The sequence below is a fragment of the Nicotiana sylvestris genome, chromosome 11 (genome assembly GCF_000393655.2).
Source record: "Nicotiana sylvestris chromosome 11, ASM39365v2, whole genome shotgun sequence".
Lineage (NCBI taxonomy): Eukaryota > Viridiplantae > Streptophyta > Magnoliopsida > Solanales > Solanaceae > Nicotiana > Nicotiana sylvestris.
Window position 1 is genome coordinate 145164299 of NC_091067.1, and position 18244 is coordinate 145182542.

Here is an 18244-nt window from a genome sequence, read left to right on the forward strand (position 1 = left end):
GCGGGGGCTACGTACGCACTAGGCGACGAGAGTCCGTACGTAGCTACTATGATGTTAATTGCACGGGTAGTCTAGGGCCCACATCATGCCTTATTTGTGAATATCTCCATATCTTCTTGCTACGGTGATCACTTAGGATATGCTAGGGACTTGGAAAGGAATAAAGGTGAACATGTAAACTTGTTGAACCCTGGTAAGAATTTATTGAATATAAATGCGCCTTCATGTGTATTCTTGATGTTTCATGATATTTGTGGAGCGAGCCAATCGCCTCTATATAAATAGATGCATCTATGGTTCACATTGTTCGACTCTCGGCAGTGCACATCTTATTTTCTGTTGGATCGGGCCGTCGACCTCGGCATAATGTGTGCATGATATCTATGTGAAAGCTTATACATGACTTGTTATGCCAATACTTCGAAATGTAAATAGCTAACTGGAATATTGTTAAGAACATGACTTTACCTCTTGTTATAAACTGTTGATTATTGGTGACCCACATGCTTAGCATAACACTTTATTATATTATTTGACCCTAGTAAGTATCAAGTCGACCTCTCGTCTCTACTTTTTCGAGATTAGACGAGATACTTACTGGGTACATATTGTTTATGTACTCATACTACACTTCTATACCTAATTGTACAGGATCTGAGGCATGTGCATCTGGCTATCAGTCTGATGCGCGCCCCTGATTCATAGACCAAGACTTCCACGGTGAGTTGCTCCATTCCTATGTCGTACAACAGCCAGATGGAGTCTTTTCTTACTTTTGCTGTCTATTCTATCCCAGACAGTAGGATAGAGTTATTCTTTTGTACATTCTACTAGTTGCCTATTACTTGTGACACCAGGTTTTGACACACACATTAGTAGACATTTATTTTGGGTTGTATAATCATTTTATATACACTATTGATCACTTCTGGTCTTAACTCTAAATTTGAGAGATCTGTTACACTTATTTTTGGTAAAAAGTAAAAATGAGAACTTGATGGAAATTCCGCGTTGGCTTGCCTGGCAATGGTGTCGGGTGCCATCATGACCTATTATGGAAATGGGTCATGACAACATGGTATCAGAGCACTAGGTTCACGTAGGTCTCACAAGTCATGGGCACACCTAATAGAGTCTTGTAGATCAGTACAGAGACGTCTGTATTTATCTTCGAGAGGCTATAAGATATTAGGTAAGAATACTCTTTATTCATTTCCTATCGTACAATGATTGGTATACTAAATTTCCCCCTTCTATTCTTGTCACACCTCCTTTTTACCTACACCCCCGGAGAAGGGTAGTATTTAAGAGAGTTTTTTCCAATTAAAGTGACAATCGAAACGAGATTATTTTATTAAAATTCAGAGTCGCCACTTGGGATAATTTTATGGTGTCTCAAGTCACCGGTTCAAATCCCGAATCGAGGAAAATATTGACTCTATTTAACAGTCTGCACACCAAAAATCCAGGTAAGGAATTCTGTTAACCCGGGAGAAGGTGTTAGGCATTCCCGGATTTCGTGGTTCTAGCACGGTCGCTCAATTGTTGTATTCGACTTAATTATCTGATTTTAATACATGTTTTAGCCTATGGTTCGATTTTAACTTTATAACCGCTTTTATTTAATTATTTTCAGGAAGATTGCAACGCTATTAAAATACGTCTTGGACCACGTCACATAAATGCACCCGTGGTCTTTGACATATTTTAACATTGTTGAGATTTGGATTTGGATCACATAAATGCGCACCCGAGTTTAGGAAGGTAATATTATTAAAACAACGCGCCTAAAGCAACTACGCTTTTGCAACTTTGCGAGGGCCATGGAAATTCAACTAAATGGCACACTTCGACTTCTAAGGATTCACATGTTAATTAAATGAGAGCCGTGCATTTTAAGATTTTATTCGGCACGACACACCTCGAACTATTAAAAGAATTATTCCCAATTAGGCTTATAGAACTAATCCGTCAACCCTTTTAAATAACAAACACATTCTTAATTCTAACTTAACAGGCGCTAAAATAACAAATCAACCAGTTCTAACCACGTTCCCTCAGCAACACGTAAATCCCATGGGAATCAAAGAATCTGCCAACCAAACTTTTTAAAGCACAATCTCACCTATGTAGATTTAACTCTAAATCGCGATTTCTCTCAGGTTCAACTACCATAAATTTGGAAAAAATATGACAGGAACTACAAATTAATTTCAACCATTAAAACCATCCCAACATAGCTTGAACAAAAACATACCAACAATAACTAGAAGAACAAAAACAAAACAACAACCAAATTCTCATGCGCACATTGACTTCATACGTATGACCATGTTTCGTGGAAATTACAGTGAACTCAAATGAAGCTACCAATAAACAACTTTTGAATACACCAACGTGGAAGAGCAAATCTCATAACTGAAGCTTCCAAATAAATTATAGCAAAATGTAAAGGATAACAGAGGAAAGAATGCACCTGAAATAAATATTTCAACCTCTCAAATGTTCAACAGTTACACGAGCCAAAATGAAACAGTGGCTGCAATGGAACTCGAATCAAACAATAACTCGGATGGAACCTCAAACGGACTTCGACCAGACCTCGAGACTCGTTGGACTCTCGCCGGATTCAACTCGACTGAGCTTGGACGACAGTAACGCTTTCCAAAACAACTCACAGCTAATCGAGGGACAAGAAACCCAACGATGGGAACTCGACAATACAGCAAACAACAACAAATGTTAAACAAGAATCACGAACAATACTCGAACGACGACTCATACTTCGAAACCAGTATTACCTCGAATTGATGCCGGAAGACTCGAAAATGGACAAAACTTTGGGGCGATTTTGGAACGTCTTCATCTGAGTTTCAGTTTTGGTTTTGGTGCTGGATTGGGTTGGTTTCTGAGATTGTTTTTCCTGGTTGTGTTGCTGCGTTTTCCAGCAAAGCTTTTGGAGCACTTGGCATTATTTTATGGAAGGAGATGAGTAGCGTTTTCGTGTATTCCGAGTAGGGGTCGCTGGTTGGTGTTGTCACTCGCCGGTGATTAATTCCGTCAAAGTAATAGCTTGAGCGAAGGAGATGGCAGAAGGGTCGAGGTAAGCAGCTGCGGCTTCTAGCTCTCTTCAGTGTATTTCAAGCGTTAGGGTTTTGTGTTTGGTTCCATGCTCTCTTGTTCAAGAAGAAGAAGAAGCAGCCATGGGTGTGCGGCTAAGCTCTTGACTGCTTGGAGAAGATGAAAGGTCTCTCAATGTAAAAATGGCTGAAGCTGTGATGCCTAGGGGTTAGTCGTGCTTTCTCAAAGTTGAAGAAGAAGATGAGGACGATGGGGAAGGGTCTGTTTTTTGTTAAGAATCTGCTATTGAAATGGCTCCTCCTCTCTTGTTGAAGGAGACCAGATTTTTGAGGGGAAAGGGGTCCTTCATGAAGGCTGCACAGCTCAGTTTATTCCCTTTCTTTTTTGATTTTTTAAGCATTAATTTATAGGTAGAGTTTAGGTTTAGGTGTATTTTTGTGTATTTTTCCCATTAGTCTCTAGGTCTTTTGTGTATTAGGTCCTTAGGGTCTTTTTGTTTGTTTTGATTCCAAAGAAGAGTCTAGAAGGGTCCCTAGGCCTAATGGACTAATCCGACTTGGGCCAAGAACTGGGTTCTAAAACTCTTAAAATTATGATCCAACACTTTAATCGACTCCTTTTAAAATAAGATAAAAATACTACATAATGCAAAAGCTAACATGAAACTATTATATATTTTTTTGTATTTTCTAGACCGGTGTTTGGGTAAGGGTAGCATTTAGGAAGCTAGGTGGTGACGGGGGTGGTGCCTTCCCAGTCATCCAGGCCTGATATATGTCCGCCATGTGTTGTATTAACATCCTCACCTATTCAACCAACCCATTGTCCTGTTCGACCAATTGCTTTTGGGCACCTGTATCAACCAACTCAGTTTTGTTGTTGTCTGCCATTGCCTTTTGACTTTATGTCGTGGAGAGGAGTTACTACTTCGAAGACCACAAACCAACCACCTTTCTGCTATGAAGATATCAAAAGGAACAAAATGGGGTCATCCCGTTAACGTTAGGGCATTTAACACCAGAAATATCACATTGCGTGCAATGCACCTAGCAACAATTAATGGTTCTACAATGACTTCTAGGGTCATAAGGTCACTTGGCATCATCCCAATCTGTCCATTTGAATCTTCTCTTTTCTTTTCTTTCCTCGCACTTCTTAGCTCGCTCATTTTCTTTCCCCTTTTCTTTCTGATTGTCGCTCTTTTCTTCCTTCTCAATTCTCACCTCCCATAATTTCACCATCTTTTTTTTTTCTTTTCTTTTAAAAAATGATTCGATCGAACCCTATGTAGGTTGCCTACATATCATGACGCCGCATGAATCAGATCTTTGCGTAGTTCCGGAAAATCAAGAATAAAGGAAACAAACTAACATTCTCCTCTTTTTTTTACCTTAATGACTAACCCGATGAGAAAAGAGAAATAAAGAAGCAAAACTTTTTTTTGAATTTTTCTAGACTTAATGTTCTATAACCTATTCTAAACTCAAGCTTAACAGATTTTTCTTTTTCTTTTCTTTTCGGAAACAAATACTCTATTGAGGAAAAATCCTAGAAAAGAAAGATATATTTTTTTGACTCTTTTTTTCTGAATTCTCATTTGATATCCCTAAAAAAAAACTTCGTAATGAGAAATGAAAAAGATAAAAACTGTTTATGGATTTCAATTTTTAATTACCTAAAGGAGAAATTTTTAAAAATAAACAGAAGATAAGGTACGTTATTTCTTCTATGTACAATATCCTAAAGTTCTTGTAAAATAAAAAAATTCATTTTTTTATTAATTCCCCAAAGAAGAACCTCAAAAAAAAATCTTTTTGGATTTTTGATATTAATACCTTATAGAAAATTCTTTTTTTCTTTGAATTTTTAGTCCTGATATACTAAAGGAAATATAAAACAAATTTTATTTTGATATTAATTGCCTAAAGGAAAAACAACCTCAAAGGAAAAAAAATTCATTTATAGAATTAGTATTCTAAAGAAAACTTATAACGAAAATATAAAAACGCAAAACTTCTTTTTTTTTTTTTACTTGTAACACATTTCCAAATACCAAATAAGGAATACAATAACAAAAGACTAGGCAAACTTAACTAGACTATTACAACCTCTAACATCACCTAAAAGATCGAATACTACTATACATGACTAGAAAGCAAAATATGAACAATTGACTCAAAAATATAAAATGACTCCTCGAGCAACTTCTGAATGCAGTGATCCTGGGGTATCTATCATGCTCAAACTCCGGTAAGTGGATCCACACCTGTATGAGAAAACTTAAACCAACACTATGTGAGACAATAACATTCCCTACTAGACACATGCAAGACATGATTGAGGCTATTTAGGCAAAATGACTTATTTGGCCGAAAGGTGGTTAGAAGTGCAAAATTTGGCTAAGACCCCGCAAAGCCAAAAATGTAAGATTTACTAGGAAGATTGTCACGACCCAAACCCCGCTCCAGTCCCGATGGCGCCTCTCGTGAAGACAAGGTCAACTAACAAACTCATATCGCCTTTTCAAAAATAGTTAAACATTAATAAACAGCTTAAATATGATTTAATGATATAATTAACGAAAGCACAACCCGACATAGCCCTAACCGGGGTGTCACAAGTCACGAGCATCTACTAGGGTATAAATACAACTGAAAGCCTGGAGTGTACAAATACAGATTAATGAAATAAGGAGAGAGAAAAGCAGTGCTGCGAACACCGGCAACTACCTTGCTAAACCATGATGACTCTGCCTTCGATCAACCAAAACATACCTGAATCTGCACACAATGTGCAAGGAGTAATGTGAGTACTCCGACTCAGTGAGTAATAATAATAAATAAAGACTGAAGGCAAAAAATCACGCAAAAACACAAGGTATTCCATACTGAAGCAGTAAAATCACTTTAAACAGTAAAGCAGTGAGAAATCAAGTGAAAATCCTTTTTTTTCAAACAAGTAAAGCAAGTAGTTTACAAGTGAGTAACAAAAATGATAGAAATGTAAACAGCCCCTCAAACAAAACATGTACAACAAACCGCCCCTTGGGCATAATATCAACAGAACCAGCCCCTCGGGCTCAATATCAGAACAGTGCCAGCCCCTCAGGCTCAATATCAGAACAGTAACAGCCCCTCGGGCACAATATTAGATCAGTAACAGCCCCTCGGGCTCACTTTCAGAATAGTATCAGCCCCTCGGGCTACCTCACAATCACTCATCTCAGCCCCTCGGGCATAGTATCAATCACTCAGAACAATGGGTACCAGCACTTATTGTGGGTGTGCAGACTCCGGAGGGGCCCCTTACGGCCCAAGCGCTATATCAAGCCACCTTGTGATATCATCACTCAGCATATCCTCACATCACTCAAGCCACCGCGTGGCATATAAAGTATCTCAGGCCCTCGGCCTCATATCACTCGGCCTCACATCACTCAAGCCACCTCGTGGCATAAATAGTATCTCAGGCCCTCGGCCTCATATCACTCAGCCTCACATAACTCAAGCCACCTCGTGGCATAAATAGTGTCTCAGGCCCTCGGCCTCATATCACTCAGCATATCCTCACATATGGCCCTCGGCCTCACTCAGTCCGGAAATCATCATAAGCCCCTCAGGCATTTGTAAAACAGTAGTTCTCAGCCCAAAATACTATTTAGATATATCATTTGAGTTTTCAAATCTGCATAAAAGCGGCTGAGTTTGTAAAACAATAATTATCAACAGGATTGAATTTAAATATAAGTCAAAACAATAAGGAATAGTGATAAAAATTCCCAAAGGATTCAAATAATTGGCACGAAGCCTAAGTATGACAATCAGCCCAAATCATGATGATAACAAATAAGTTTCAATCAAATATGCGGTAAAATCATCAATCGGGATGGACCAAGTCACAATCCCCGGTAGTAAAAACCCTGCACTCATCATCCAACACATGTCTCACCTCAATATAGCACCACGATGTGCAAATCCGGGGTTTCAAACCCTCAGGACATCATTTACAATCAGTACTCACCTCGAACCGGCTAATCCTCTAGCTCGCGATGCCTTTGTCTCTCAAATCGACCTCCGAATGCCTCTAATCTAGCCACAATAATTCGATTCAGTTAATAAAAATTATAGGAATTAATTCCATATGAAATTCTACATTTTCCATTAAAAATCCGAAATTGCACTCAAAATTCGCCTGTGGGGCCTATGTCTCGGAACCCGACAAAAATTACGGAATATGAAACCTCATCCAACCACGAGTCCAACCATACCAATTTTACTAAAATCTGACATCAACTCGATCCTCAAATCTTCAAATTAAACCAAGAGGGTTTTCAAGATTTTCCCAACTAAAATCACCAATTAAATGCCAAAACTAGTAATAGATTCGGGTAATCTAACAAAAATTAAGTTAAGAACACTTACCCCGTTGTTTTCTCTAAAAATCTCCCAAAAATAGCCTCTCCCTGAGCTCCAATTTGGTAAAAATGTCCCATTTTCAGAACTCAACATTCTGTCTAGAATTTCTGTGGTTACTGTTCACGCATTTTACTGTTCATGGGTATTGTCCACGGTACTGTTCATGGGTACTGTATACGGGGTACTGTTCATATGTATTGTACATTGTACTGTACACGGATACTATGTTTACTGTACATTGTACTGTACACGGATACTGTTTGTGCAGGTGCAGCTACTGTTCACACGTGCGAAAAACGCAGAAACTGCCCAGAAAATTGCAACAGCTTTTCTTTTCACTAAAAAGGCTCTAACTCCATCATACGAACTCGGAATTCGATGATTCTTGTTCCTATGAGTCACAAATAATAATAAGAACATAGCCCTTTAGTCGAAACTCAATTCGGAGCTCATTTGCTCAGTTCAATACCCATTTCGCTCATTAAATAATTAACTCATGTTTCGTGTCAAAAATCCAATCGCGACTTGATGAAATTAGACCAAACTTTCCAGATCAGTCCTATAATTCATTATCAAAATTTTGGAAGTCTCAAAATCAAATTTCGATCTGTAGAACTAAAATTGAACCTTTGGATCATTACATGTTTATGCTCAAAACGGCAAAATCTTCCAAAAACTCTTCCAAAACATTCTGAGCCTCATGGGACCCCGACCAAACATGCCAACACACCCCATAACATAATTCAAACTTTTTCCAACCTTCAGAATGCTCAAAACAACATCAAAACATCAAATCACCCTCGGATTCAAGCCTAAGAATTCCAAAACATTCGAAATCCGAATTCGATCAAAAAGTCGACCAAACGACGTCCAAATGACCTGAAACTTTGCACACACATCACAAATGACATAACGAAGCTACATAAACTCTCGGAATTCCATTCCGACCCTCGGATCAAAATCTCACCTATCAACCGGAATTCGCCAAAATATTAACTTTGCTAATTCAAGCCAAATCCTTCCACGGACTTCCAAAATGCATTCCGATCGCGCTCCTAAGTCATAAATCACCCAACGAAGCTATTCCAAATCATAAAATTTCCGATCCGAGCTCATATACAAATAAGTCAACTCTTAGTCAAACCTTTCAAATTCAAAGCTTTCAACTGAGACTGTTCCTTCAAATTCATTCTGATTTTTCCTGAAAACCAAAACCAACGATCTACATCAGTCATAATACGTTACACGAGGCAAGTCATACCCGGGAACTGGCGATTAAAGTGCAAAAGTTCAAAATGACCGGTCGGGTCATTACAAAGACCGGACCCTATGTGGGTTGCCTACGTATCACGCCCCGAAAGACGAGAATCAGGTATGCGTAGTTCGGGCAGATAGGATACGGGCGAGAAATAAAAATAACAACTAATTTAGAGAAAATATGTTTTTTTTCTTTCTCTTTTTTTTTTGAAAAATGATGAAACATGTAAACTCTTTTTTTATTTTCTTTTTCCCTTTTTTTGATTTTTGATTTTTGAAAAATGATGAAAAAGCACAAAAATCTTTTGAATTTTCCACGCTCTTTTTTTTTCTCTTAACAAAATGTAACAGAAATGTAAACTCTTTTGAATTTCTTTTTTCATTGTTTTTTTTCCTTTCTTCATTTACCCTCAGCTATCATTGATCCGCCAAATGACCCTTTTACCCTTGAATAAATGCAACATGTAGCACATAAGATGCATCAGGATGGTCTTTTATTTTTTGGGGTATACCTTTCCTAGACGGACCCAACCCCTGTGTTGAGTCCCCTAAGTCAAGTGCACATGATGCAAACAAGCGTTCCTACTAGGGATCCAGCATGAAGCTGAGTTATTGTAGGTTCAAAACCTGGGTATTTGTTCTAGACTTGTGTACTCGAGCGGACAACTCGAACCGAGGAGGGGGCTACGTACCGGGAACCAAAAGGCCATCCGGCTAAGTAACTTGTCCGAGCCTATTTCTTATTTCAAGATATGACACTAACAGAATAAGGAGTCTCGACTAGCGAGCACATCCCCGAAGATGAGAAGAGAAGGGTTTAGTAACAGTTTATATACAATTCAGATAATATCAAAGCGGTAAAAGCATCATTTAGAACATTAGGCCCAAGCATATAATCAGATAACAAATAAAGCCAAATACAACAATTCATCTAAGCTCGAATTCTGAACCCTGAACCAGAGATTCTGGGTTCGATCCCCAGCAGAGTCGCCAGAGCTGTCACACCTCCTTTTTACCTAAACCCCCGGAGAAGGGTAGTATTTAAGGGAGTTTTTTTTAAATTAAAGTGACAATCAAAACGAGATTATTTTATTAAAATTCAGAGTCGCCACTTGGGATAATTTTATGGTGTCCCAAGTCACCGGTTCAAATCCCGAATCGAGGAAAAGATTGACTCTGTTTAACAGTCCGCGCACCAAAAATCCAGGTAAGGAATTCTGTTAACCCGGGAGAAGGTGTTAGGCATTCCCAGATTCCATGGTTCTAGCACGGTCGCTCAACTGTTGTATTCGGCTTAATTATCTGATTTTAATAAATGTTTTAGCCTATGGTTCGATTTTAACTTTATAACCACTTTTGTTTAATTATTTTCAGGAAGATTGCAATGCTATTAAAACACGTCTTGGACCACGTCACATAAATGCACCCGCGGTCTTTGACATATTTTAACATTGTTGAGATTTGGATTTGGGTCACATAAATGCGCACCCGAGTTTAGGAAGGTAATATTACTAAAACAACGCGCCTAAAACAACTACGCGTTTGCAACTTTGCGAGGGCCATGGAAATTCAACTAAATGGCACGCCTCGACTTCTATGGATTCACATGTTAATTAAATGAGGGTTGTGCATTTTAAGATTTTGTTTGGCACAACACACCTCGAACTATTAAAAGAATTATTCCTAATTAGGCTTATAGAACTAATCTGTCAACCCTTTTAAATAACAAACACATTCTTAATTCTAACTTAACAGGCGCTAAAATAACAAATCAACCAGTTCTAACCATGTTCCCTCAGCAACACGTAAATCCCATGGGAATAAAAGAATCTGCCAACCAAACTTTTTAAAGCACAATCTCACCAATGTAGATTTAACTCTAAATCTCGATTTCCCTCAGCTTCAACTACCACAAATTTGGGAAAAATATGACAGGAGCTACAAATTAATTTCAACCATTAAAACCATCCCAACATAGCTTGAACAAAAGCATACCAACAATAACGAGAAGAACAAAAACAAAACAGCAACCAAATTCTCATGCGCACATTGACTTCATAAGTACGATCATGTTTCGTGGAAATTACAGTGAACTCAAATAAAGCTACCAATAAACAACTTTTGAATACACCATCGTGGAAGAGCAAATCTCATAACTGAAGCTTCCAAATAAATTATAGCCAAATGTAAAGGATAACAGAGGAAAGAATGCACCTGAAATAAATATTTCAACCTCTCAAATGTTCAACAGTTACACGAGCCAAAATGAAACAGTGGCTGCAATGGAACTCGAATCAGACAGTAGCACGGACGGAACCTCAAACGGACTTCGACCAGACCTTGAGACTCGTTGGAATCTCGCCGGATTCAACTCGACTGATCTTGGACGACAGTAACGCTTTCCAAAACAACTCACAGCTAATCAAGGGATAAGAAACCCGGTGATGGGAACTCGGCAATACAACAAACAACAACAAATGTTAAACAAGAATCACGAACTGTACTCGAACGACAACTCAGACTTTGAAAACAGTATCACCTCGAATCGATGTCGGAAGACTCGAAAACATACAGAACTTTGGGGTTTTTGAATGTCTTCAGCTGAGTTTCAGTTTTGGTTTTGGTGCTCGATTGGGTTGGTTTCTGACATTGTTTTTCCTGGTTGTGTTGCTGCGTTTTCCAGCAGAGCTTTTGGAGCTTTTGGCGTTATTTTATGGAAGGAGATGAGTAGCGTTTTCGTGTATTCCGAGTAGGGGTCGCTGGTTGGTGTTGTCACTCGCCGATGATCAATTTCGTCGAAGTAACAGCTCGAGTGAAGGATATGGTAGAAGGGTCGAGGTCAGCAGCTGCGGCTTCTAGCTCTCTTTAGTATATTTCAGGCGTTAGGGTTTTGTGTTTGGTTCCATGCTCTCTTGTTCAAGAAGAAGAAGAAGCAACCATGGGTGTGTGGCTAAGCTCTTGACTACTTGGAGAAGATGAAAGGTCTCTCAATGTAAAAATGGCTGAAGCTGTGATGCCTAGGGGTCAGTCGTGCTTTCTCAAAGTTGAAGAAGAAGATGAGGACGATGGGGAAGGGTCTGTTTTTTGTTAAAAATCTGCCATTGAAATGGCTCTTCGTCTCTTGTTGAAGGAGACCAGATTTTTTAGGGGAAAGGGGTCCTTCATGAAGGCTGCGCAGCTCAGTCTATTCCCCTTCTTTTTTGATTTTTAAGCATTAATTTATAGCTAGAGTCTAGGTTTAGGTGTATTTTTGTATATTTTGCCCATTAGTCCCTAGGTCTTTTGTGTATTAGGTCCTTAGGGTCTTTTTGTTTGTTTTTATTCCAAATAAGAGTCTAGAAGGGTCCCTAGGCCTAATGGACTAATCCGACTTGGGCCAAGAACTGGCTTCTAAAACTCTTAAAATTATGATCCAACACCTTAATCGACTCCTTTTAAAATAAGATAAAAATACTACATAATGCAAAAGCTAACATGAAACTATTATATATTTTTTTGTATTTTCTAGATCATGTAAAGATAAAAATAAGGTACTATTTTGTATATATTTTTTATTTAAATTTATGAAAGATACGTAAGCTAAAATATTTTTTGTAATTTTCCATTTTTATGACGAAAATAAAGTAAAGAAGTCAAAAATAGTTGAAATAGCTATATTAGGCCTAAATTAAATATTTACATGCTAAAATATAAAAAATCTCGGGGAGGGTAAATCACATGTCTACAATTCTCTCATAGATGGTGAGGACACGCATGACTGATGTTCTAGACCCGGGCGGAGTTGCTTCCCCCTTTGCTAGAGGCCGAGGCAGAGGCCGGGGGAGGGCACTGGCCCATGTTAGGGGACGAGGGCATCCCAGAGTTGTCCTAGTAGTACCACCAGCAGATATCGCTCGAGATCCTATCATTGAGGAGCAGGGCGAGGTGCCCGTAGCTGAGCCTACCCCGGCAGACTTTATAACAACACCGGGATTTCAGGAGATCATGGGCCGTATGTTGCGGTTCAAGGATACTATGACTCAGGCAGGGTTATTTCAAGCAGATCCAGCTAAATCACAGATGGGAGGGGGAGCACAGACCCCTACTGCTTAGGCTCTTAGTCATGCAGCTGTAGTGTATCAGACCCCGGGTGCACTACCCGCATATGGGGCCCAGCCAATTTTCGCAGTGGCGCCTCAGCCCAAACCAGCTGCAGATGGTGACCCGTAGAAGCTGTTGGAAAGATAGACTAGAATTCACCCTCTAGTCTTCGGGGGTGAGCGTCATGAGGATGCTCAGGACTTTATAGACAGGTGCAGGGACAGACTGCACAACATGAGGATATTGGAGTCGCATGGAGTTGACTTCACTACTTTTCAGTTTGAGGGCAGGGCCCGTAGATGGTGGCAGTCCTATGTTCTTAGCAGGCCAGCAGGTTCTCCTCCCATCACATGGGGTCAGTTCACATAGTTATTCTTGGATCGATACATTTCACCCCCTAAAAAGGAAGAGCTGTGGTATCAGTTTGAGCATCTTGAGCAGGGTCAGATGTCGGTGACCGATTATGAGGCGAGGTTCTCTGAGTTGTCTCGCCATGCACTCATGATACTTCCCACAGATGCAGAGAGAGTGCGGAGATTCATTGCAGGGTTGCACCCTACTATTCAAGCAGGCATGGCCTAAGAGGTAGAGATGGGTACAGAGTATCAGTTAGTGGTTGAGATTGCTCGCATGATTGAGGGATATCGTCAGAGGGGTAGAGAGCAGCTGCAGCAGGATAAAAGGGCTAGATTCTCCGAAGAGTTCAGAGGTGCCCCGGCTAGGGGTAGAGGCCACTTTGGGAGGGGTCAGCCCAGCAGGCCCCCATATTCAGCACCACCACCTGCTCGGGGTGCTCCAGCGCGCCCCTATTTCAGTGCTATGCCCAAGAGTTCTTATTGCCCACCAGCTATTCAAGGTTCCTCCAATGGGTATTCAGGTCCCCCGGATTCTTTTGGTTCCTATTTCAGTGCTATGCCGGAGAGTTCATACCGTCCACCGGCTATCCAGGCTTCCTCAAGTAGATCTATGGGTTTTCAGAGTCAGCCATCAGGGCAGCAGGTCATCGTACCATATGGTTGTTTTGAGTGAGGAGACCCTGGTCACATGAGAAGATACTACCCTAGACTTTGGGGCAAGGCAGTGCAGTAGGGTCAACAGCCCATGATTTCAGCACCAACTGCCCATCCACCTAGAGGTGGAGGACAGACTGGTAGGGGCCGTCCTAGAGGTGGAGGTCAGGCAGGGAGAGGTCAGGCAGCTACTGCTCAGTCGGGTGGAGGCCAGCCAGTCGGCGCTTCAGCCAGATTCTATGCCCTTCCGGCTAGGCCAGATGCATTGACCTCAGATGCCGTCATCACATGTATTATTTCCATCGGTGGTAGGGATGCTTAGGTATTATTTGACCCAGGGTCTACTTATTCATATGTATCATCTCTGTTTGCCCGTTTCCTGGGTATTTCTCCTGAGCCTTTCGGCACTCATGTTCATGTGTCCACTCCTGTGGGTGATTCTGTGGTTGTGGATCGGATCTACCGGTCCTGTATGGTCACATTTTGTGGTTTCGAGACTAGAGCAGATCTCTTGTTGCTTGATATGATCAATTTTAAGGTCATCCTGGGCATGGATTGGTTATCTCCATATCACGCCATCCTAGATTACCATGCCAAGACTATTTCACTAGCGATGCTAGGGTTGCCGAGGTTGGAGTGGAGGGGCTCCGCAGTTGATATACCTAGTCGGGTTATTTCTTTCCTGAAGGCTCGACGCATGGTCGAGAAGGGGTGTTTGGCTTATCTAGCTTATGTTCAAGACACCACTGCAGAGTCTCCGATGATTGATTCAGTTCTAGTGGTTCAAGAGTTCGCCGACGTATTTCCTTCTAATCTTCCGGGCATGCCACCGGATCGTGATATTGATTTCTGTATTGATTTGGCTCCAGGCACCCAGCCTATATCTATTCCACCGTACTGTATGGCTCCTAAGGAGTTGAAGGAGCAGCTTGAGGAGTTGTTGGTGAAGGGGTTTGTTAGGCCCATTGTGTCACCTTGGGGTGCACTAGTGTTATTTTTGAAGAAGAAGGATGGGACTATGCGGATGTGCATTTATGACCGCCAGTTGAACAAAGTCACCATCAAGAATAAGTATTTGTTGCCTTGTATCGATGATTTGTTCGACCAGTTGTAGGGTGCTAGGGTGTTCTCTAAGATAGACCTGAGGTCAGGGTATCATCAACTGAAGAATCGGGACTCGGATGTTTCGAAGACTGCATTTCAGACTAGATATGGCCATTATGAGTTTTTGGTGATGTCCTTTGGCTTGACTAATGCCCCAGCAGCATTTATGGATTTGATGAACAGGGTATTCAGGCCTTATATTGATTCCTTTGTTATCGTCTTCATTGACGACATCTTGATATATTCACGTAGCTTGGGGGAGCACGAGAAGCATTTGAGAGTAGTGCTTCAGTCCTTGCGAGAGCAGAAGCTATATGCTAAGTTCTCCAAGTGTGAGTTTTGGCTAGAGTCAGTGGCATTCTTGGGACATGTCGTATCAGGAGAAGGTATTAAGGTGGATCCCAAGAAGATTGAGGCAGTTCAGAGTTGGCCACGTCCTACTTCAGTGACCGAGATTAAGAGCTTCCTGGGATTGGCAGGTTATTACCGGCGATTCATGCAGGGCTTTTTATCTATTGCATCACATTTGACTAGATTGACCCAGAAGGGTGCTCCATTCCGTTAGTCCAATGATTGTGAGGAGAGCTTCCAGAATCTCAAGGCAGCGTTGACTACAACACCAGTTCCTGTATTGCCTCCGGCTCGGGGATGTATACGGTATATTGCGACGCTTTATGTGTTGGCCTAAGATGTGTATTGATGTAGGAGGGGCGAGTTATTGCATACGCTTCGTGTCAGCTGAAGGTTCATGAGAAGAATTATCCTGTGCACGATTTAGAGTTGGCGGCAATTGTTCATGCTCTTAAGATATGGAGGCATTATCTGTATGGGGTGTCATGTGAGGTTTATACTGATCACCGCAGCTTACAACATTTGTTCAAGTAGAGGGATCTTAATTTGAGGCAGCGCAGGTGGCTTGAGTTACTGAAAGATTATGACATCACCATTTTTTATCATCCGGGCAAGGCAAAATGTGGTCGCGGATGCCTTGACCAGAAAGGCAGAGAGTATGGGTAGTTTGGCATTTATTCCAGCAGAGGAGAGGCCGCTAGCTTCGGACATTCAGTCCTTAGATACAAGACTTGTGAGGTTGGACATTTCAGAGCCCAACCAAGTTCTAGCATGTGTGATTGCTCAGTCTTCATTATTGGGGCAGATCAAGGCCCGGCAGTTTGATGATCCACATTTGGCGGTTCTTAGAGAGGCAATACTTCAGGGAGGTGCCAAGGAGGTTTCTATTGGCAAGGATGGTATTTTGCGACTTCAGGGTCGTCTATGTGTTCCTAATGTTGATGATCTGAGGGAGAAGATTCTAGAGGAGGCCCACATCTCGCGGTATTCCATTCATCTGGGTTCCATAAAGATGTATCGTGACTTGAGGTAGCATTACTAGTGGCGGAGAATGAAGAAGGACATAGTGGAGTATGTAGCTAGATGTTTGAATTGCCAGCAGGTCAAGTATGAACACCAGAGGCCGGGTGGCCTACTTCAGCATATGCCTATTCCAGAGTGGAAGTGGGAGCGCATCACCATAGATTTCGTAGTTGGGTTGTCGCGGACTTTGCGGAAGTTTGATTCGGTATGGGTCATTGTGGATAGGTTGACCAAGTCGGCTTACTTCATTCCAGTAGCAACTACCTATACAGCGGAGAGGTATGCTCAGATTTATATTCGGGAGATAGTCTGGTTGCACGGTGTGCCTGTCTCCATCATATCAGACAGAGGACCTCAGTTCACTTCCCATTTCTGGAGAGCCGTTTAGAGTGAGTTGGGGACCCGTGTAGAGCTTAGCACAACATTCCATCCTAAGACCGACGGGCAGTCAGAGCGGACAATTCAGATTCTAGAGGATATGCTTAGAGCATGTGTGATTGACTTTGGAGGGTAGTGGGATCAGTTCTTGCCTTTAGCAGAGTTTGCGTACAACAACAACTATCAGTCCAGCATTGATATGGCTCTATACGAGGCTTTATATGGTCGCCATTGTCGTTCTCCTATTGGGTGGTTCGAGCCTAGTGAGGTTAAGTTGTATGGTGCAGACTTGGTACAGGATGCCTTGGATAAGGTGCAGTTGATTCAGGAGAAGCTTCGCACAGCCCAGTACAGACAGAAGAGTTACGCGAATCAGAAGGCGCGTGATGTATCATTTATAGTTGGCGAGAATGTTCTCTTGAAAGTCTTGCCAATGAAAAGTATTATGAGGTTCGGAAAGAAGGGAAAGTTGAGCCCAAGGTTTATTGGTCCCTTTGAGGTGTTGAAGAGAGTTGGGGAGGTTGCCTTACCCCCCGACTTATCAGGAGTTTATCCAGTTCTTCATGTATCGATGCTTCAAAAGTATCATGCCGACTTCTCCCATGTGTTGGACTTCAGTACTATTTAGCTGGACGAGAGTCTGGGCTATGAGGAGGAGGCAATTGCCATCATTGATAGACATGATCGCCAGTTAAGGTCTAAGAGGATTTATGCGGTAAAGGTCTAGTGGAGGGGCCAACCAGTCGAGGATGCGACTTGGAAGTCCGAGGAGGACATGTGGAGCAGATATCTACACTTATTCAGCAGATCAGGTACTTTTCTATGTTCGTTCGAGGACGAACGATTATTTAAGAGGTGGAGAATGTAACGATCTGACTGGTCATTTTGCCTTTTAGGGCCCCGTTTCCTTAAATAAAACTTCCCACACTTGCTTCAACCAATTTACGACTTGCGGGGGCGGTTAGTTCGGGGTTTGGAGGAGTTTTGAGTGAAATATGCCCATTTGAGTTCTTAGGATTTGCTTAAAAGACTGAGTTTGACTTTGGTCAATATTTTGAGAAAACGGACCCGAATTCGTGATTTGACGGTCTCGGAGGGTCTGTGGGAAAATATGTGATCTGGGCGTATGCCCGGAATCGAATTCCGAGGTCCCTAGCTCGAGAAATGAATTTTTATTAGAAATTGTTAATTTGAAGTTTTAAGGATTTAAGGAAACTAAGTAATGACTGATTTCATGGGTATCGGGCTCGTATATTGGTTCCTAAGCCTGGTACATGTCCGAAATACCATTTAAGACTTGTCCGTAAAATTTGGTGTCAATCCGAGTAGTTTTAGGGCATTTTGGCCCGTTAGAGGAAAATTTAGAACTTGAAGTTCATAAGTTTGATTCATTTGGTTTTAGGGGGTGATTCTTAGATTTAGCGTTGTTTCGGGTGTTCTGAAGCGGAGTAGGTCCGTCTCATGATTTCAGACTTGTCGGTATGTTCGGGCGGGGACCAGGAGCCCCGAGCGTCAATCGGACGAGGCTCGAGTGAAGTGGAAAAA

General features: G+C 41.4%; 2 protein-coding genes across 2 annotated transcripts; both read left to right on the forward strand.

The window, feature by feature from the left end:
- Positions 1-13934: 13934 nt before the first annotated feature.
- LOC138881790 (uncharacterized) lies at positions 13935-15512 on the forward strand. Its single transcript, XM_070162059.1, has 3 exons — positions 13935-14133; positions 14182-14786; positions 14958-15512. The coding sequence occupies exons 1-3, from the start codon at positions 13935-13937 to the stop codon at positions 15510-15512; spliced, it is 1359 nt and encodes a 452-aa protein (XP_070018160.1).
- Positions 15513-15956: 444 nt separating this feature from the next.
- LOC138881791 (uncharacterized) lies at positions 15957-16709 on the forward strand. Its single transcript, XM_070162061.1, has 2 exons — positions 15957-16282; positions 16547-16709. Exons 1-2 carry the CDS (start codon positions 15957-15959, stop codon positions 16707-16709), a joined length of 489 nt encoding a protein of 162 aa, XP_070018162.1.
- Positions 16710-18244: the final 1535 nt, after the last annotated feature.

What these genes read in the sequence shown, in the direction of transcription:
- LOC138881791 (XM_070162061.1), top strand. Translation starts at nt 15,957, where the DNA reads ATGGGTAGTTTGGCATTTATTCCAGCAGAGGAGAGGCCGCTAGCTTCG. An exon ending in GAGGAGGCCCACATCTCGCG is followed by an intron (nt 16,283 to 16,546) that starts GTATTCCATTCA and finishes CATTGTGGATAG; the next exon opens with GTTGACCAAGTCGGCTTACT.
- LOC138881790 (XM_070162059.1), top strand. Translation starts at nt 13,935, where the DNA reads ATGATTTCAGCACCAACTGCCCATCCACCTAGAGGTGGAGGACAGACT. An exon ending in CTCAGATGCCGTCATCACAT is followed by an intron (nt 14,134 to 14,181) that starts GTATTATTTCCA and finishes TATTTGACCCAG; the next exon opens with GGTCTACTTATTCATATGTA. An exon ending in AGCAGCTTGAGGAGTTGTTG is followed by an intron (nt 14,787 to 14,957) that starts GTGAAGGGGTTT and finishes GACCAGTTGTAG; the next exon opens with GGTGCTAGGGTGTTCTCTAA.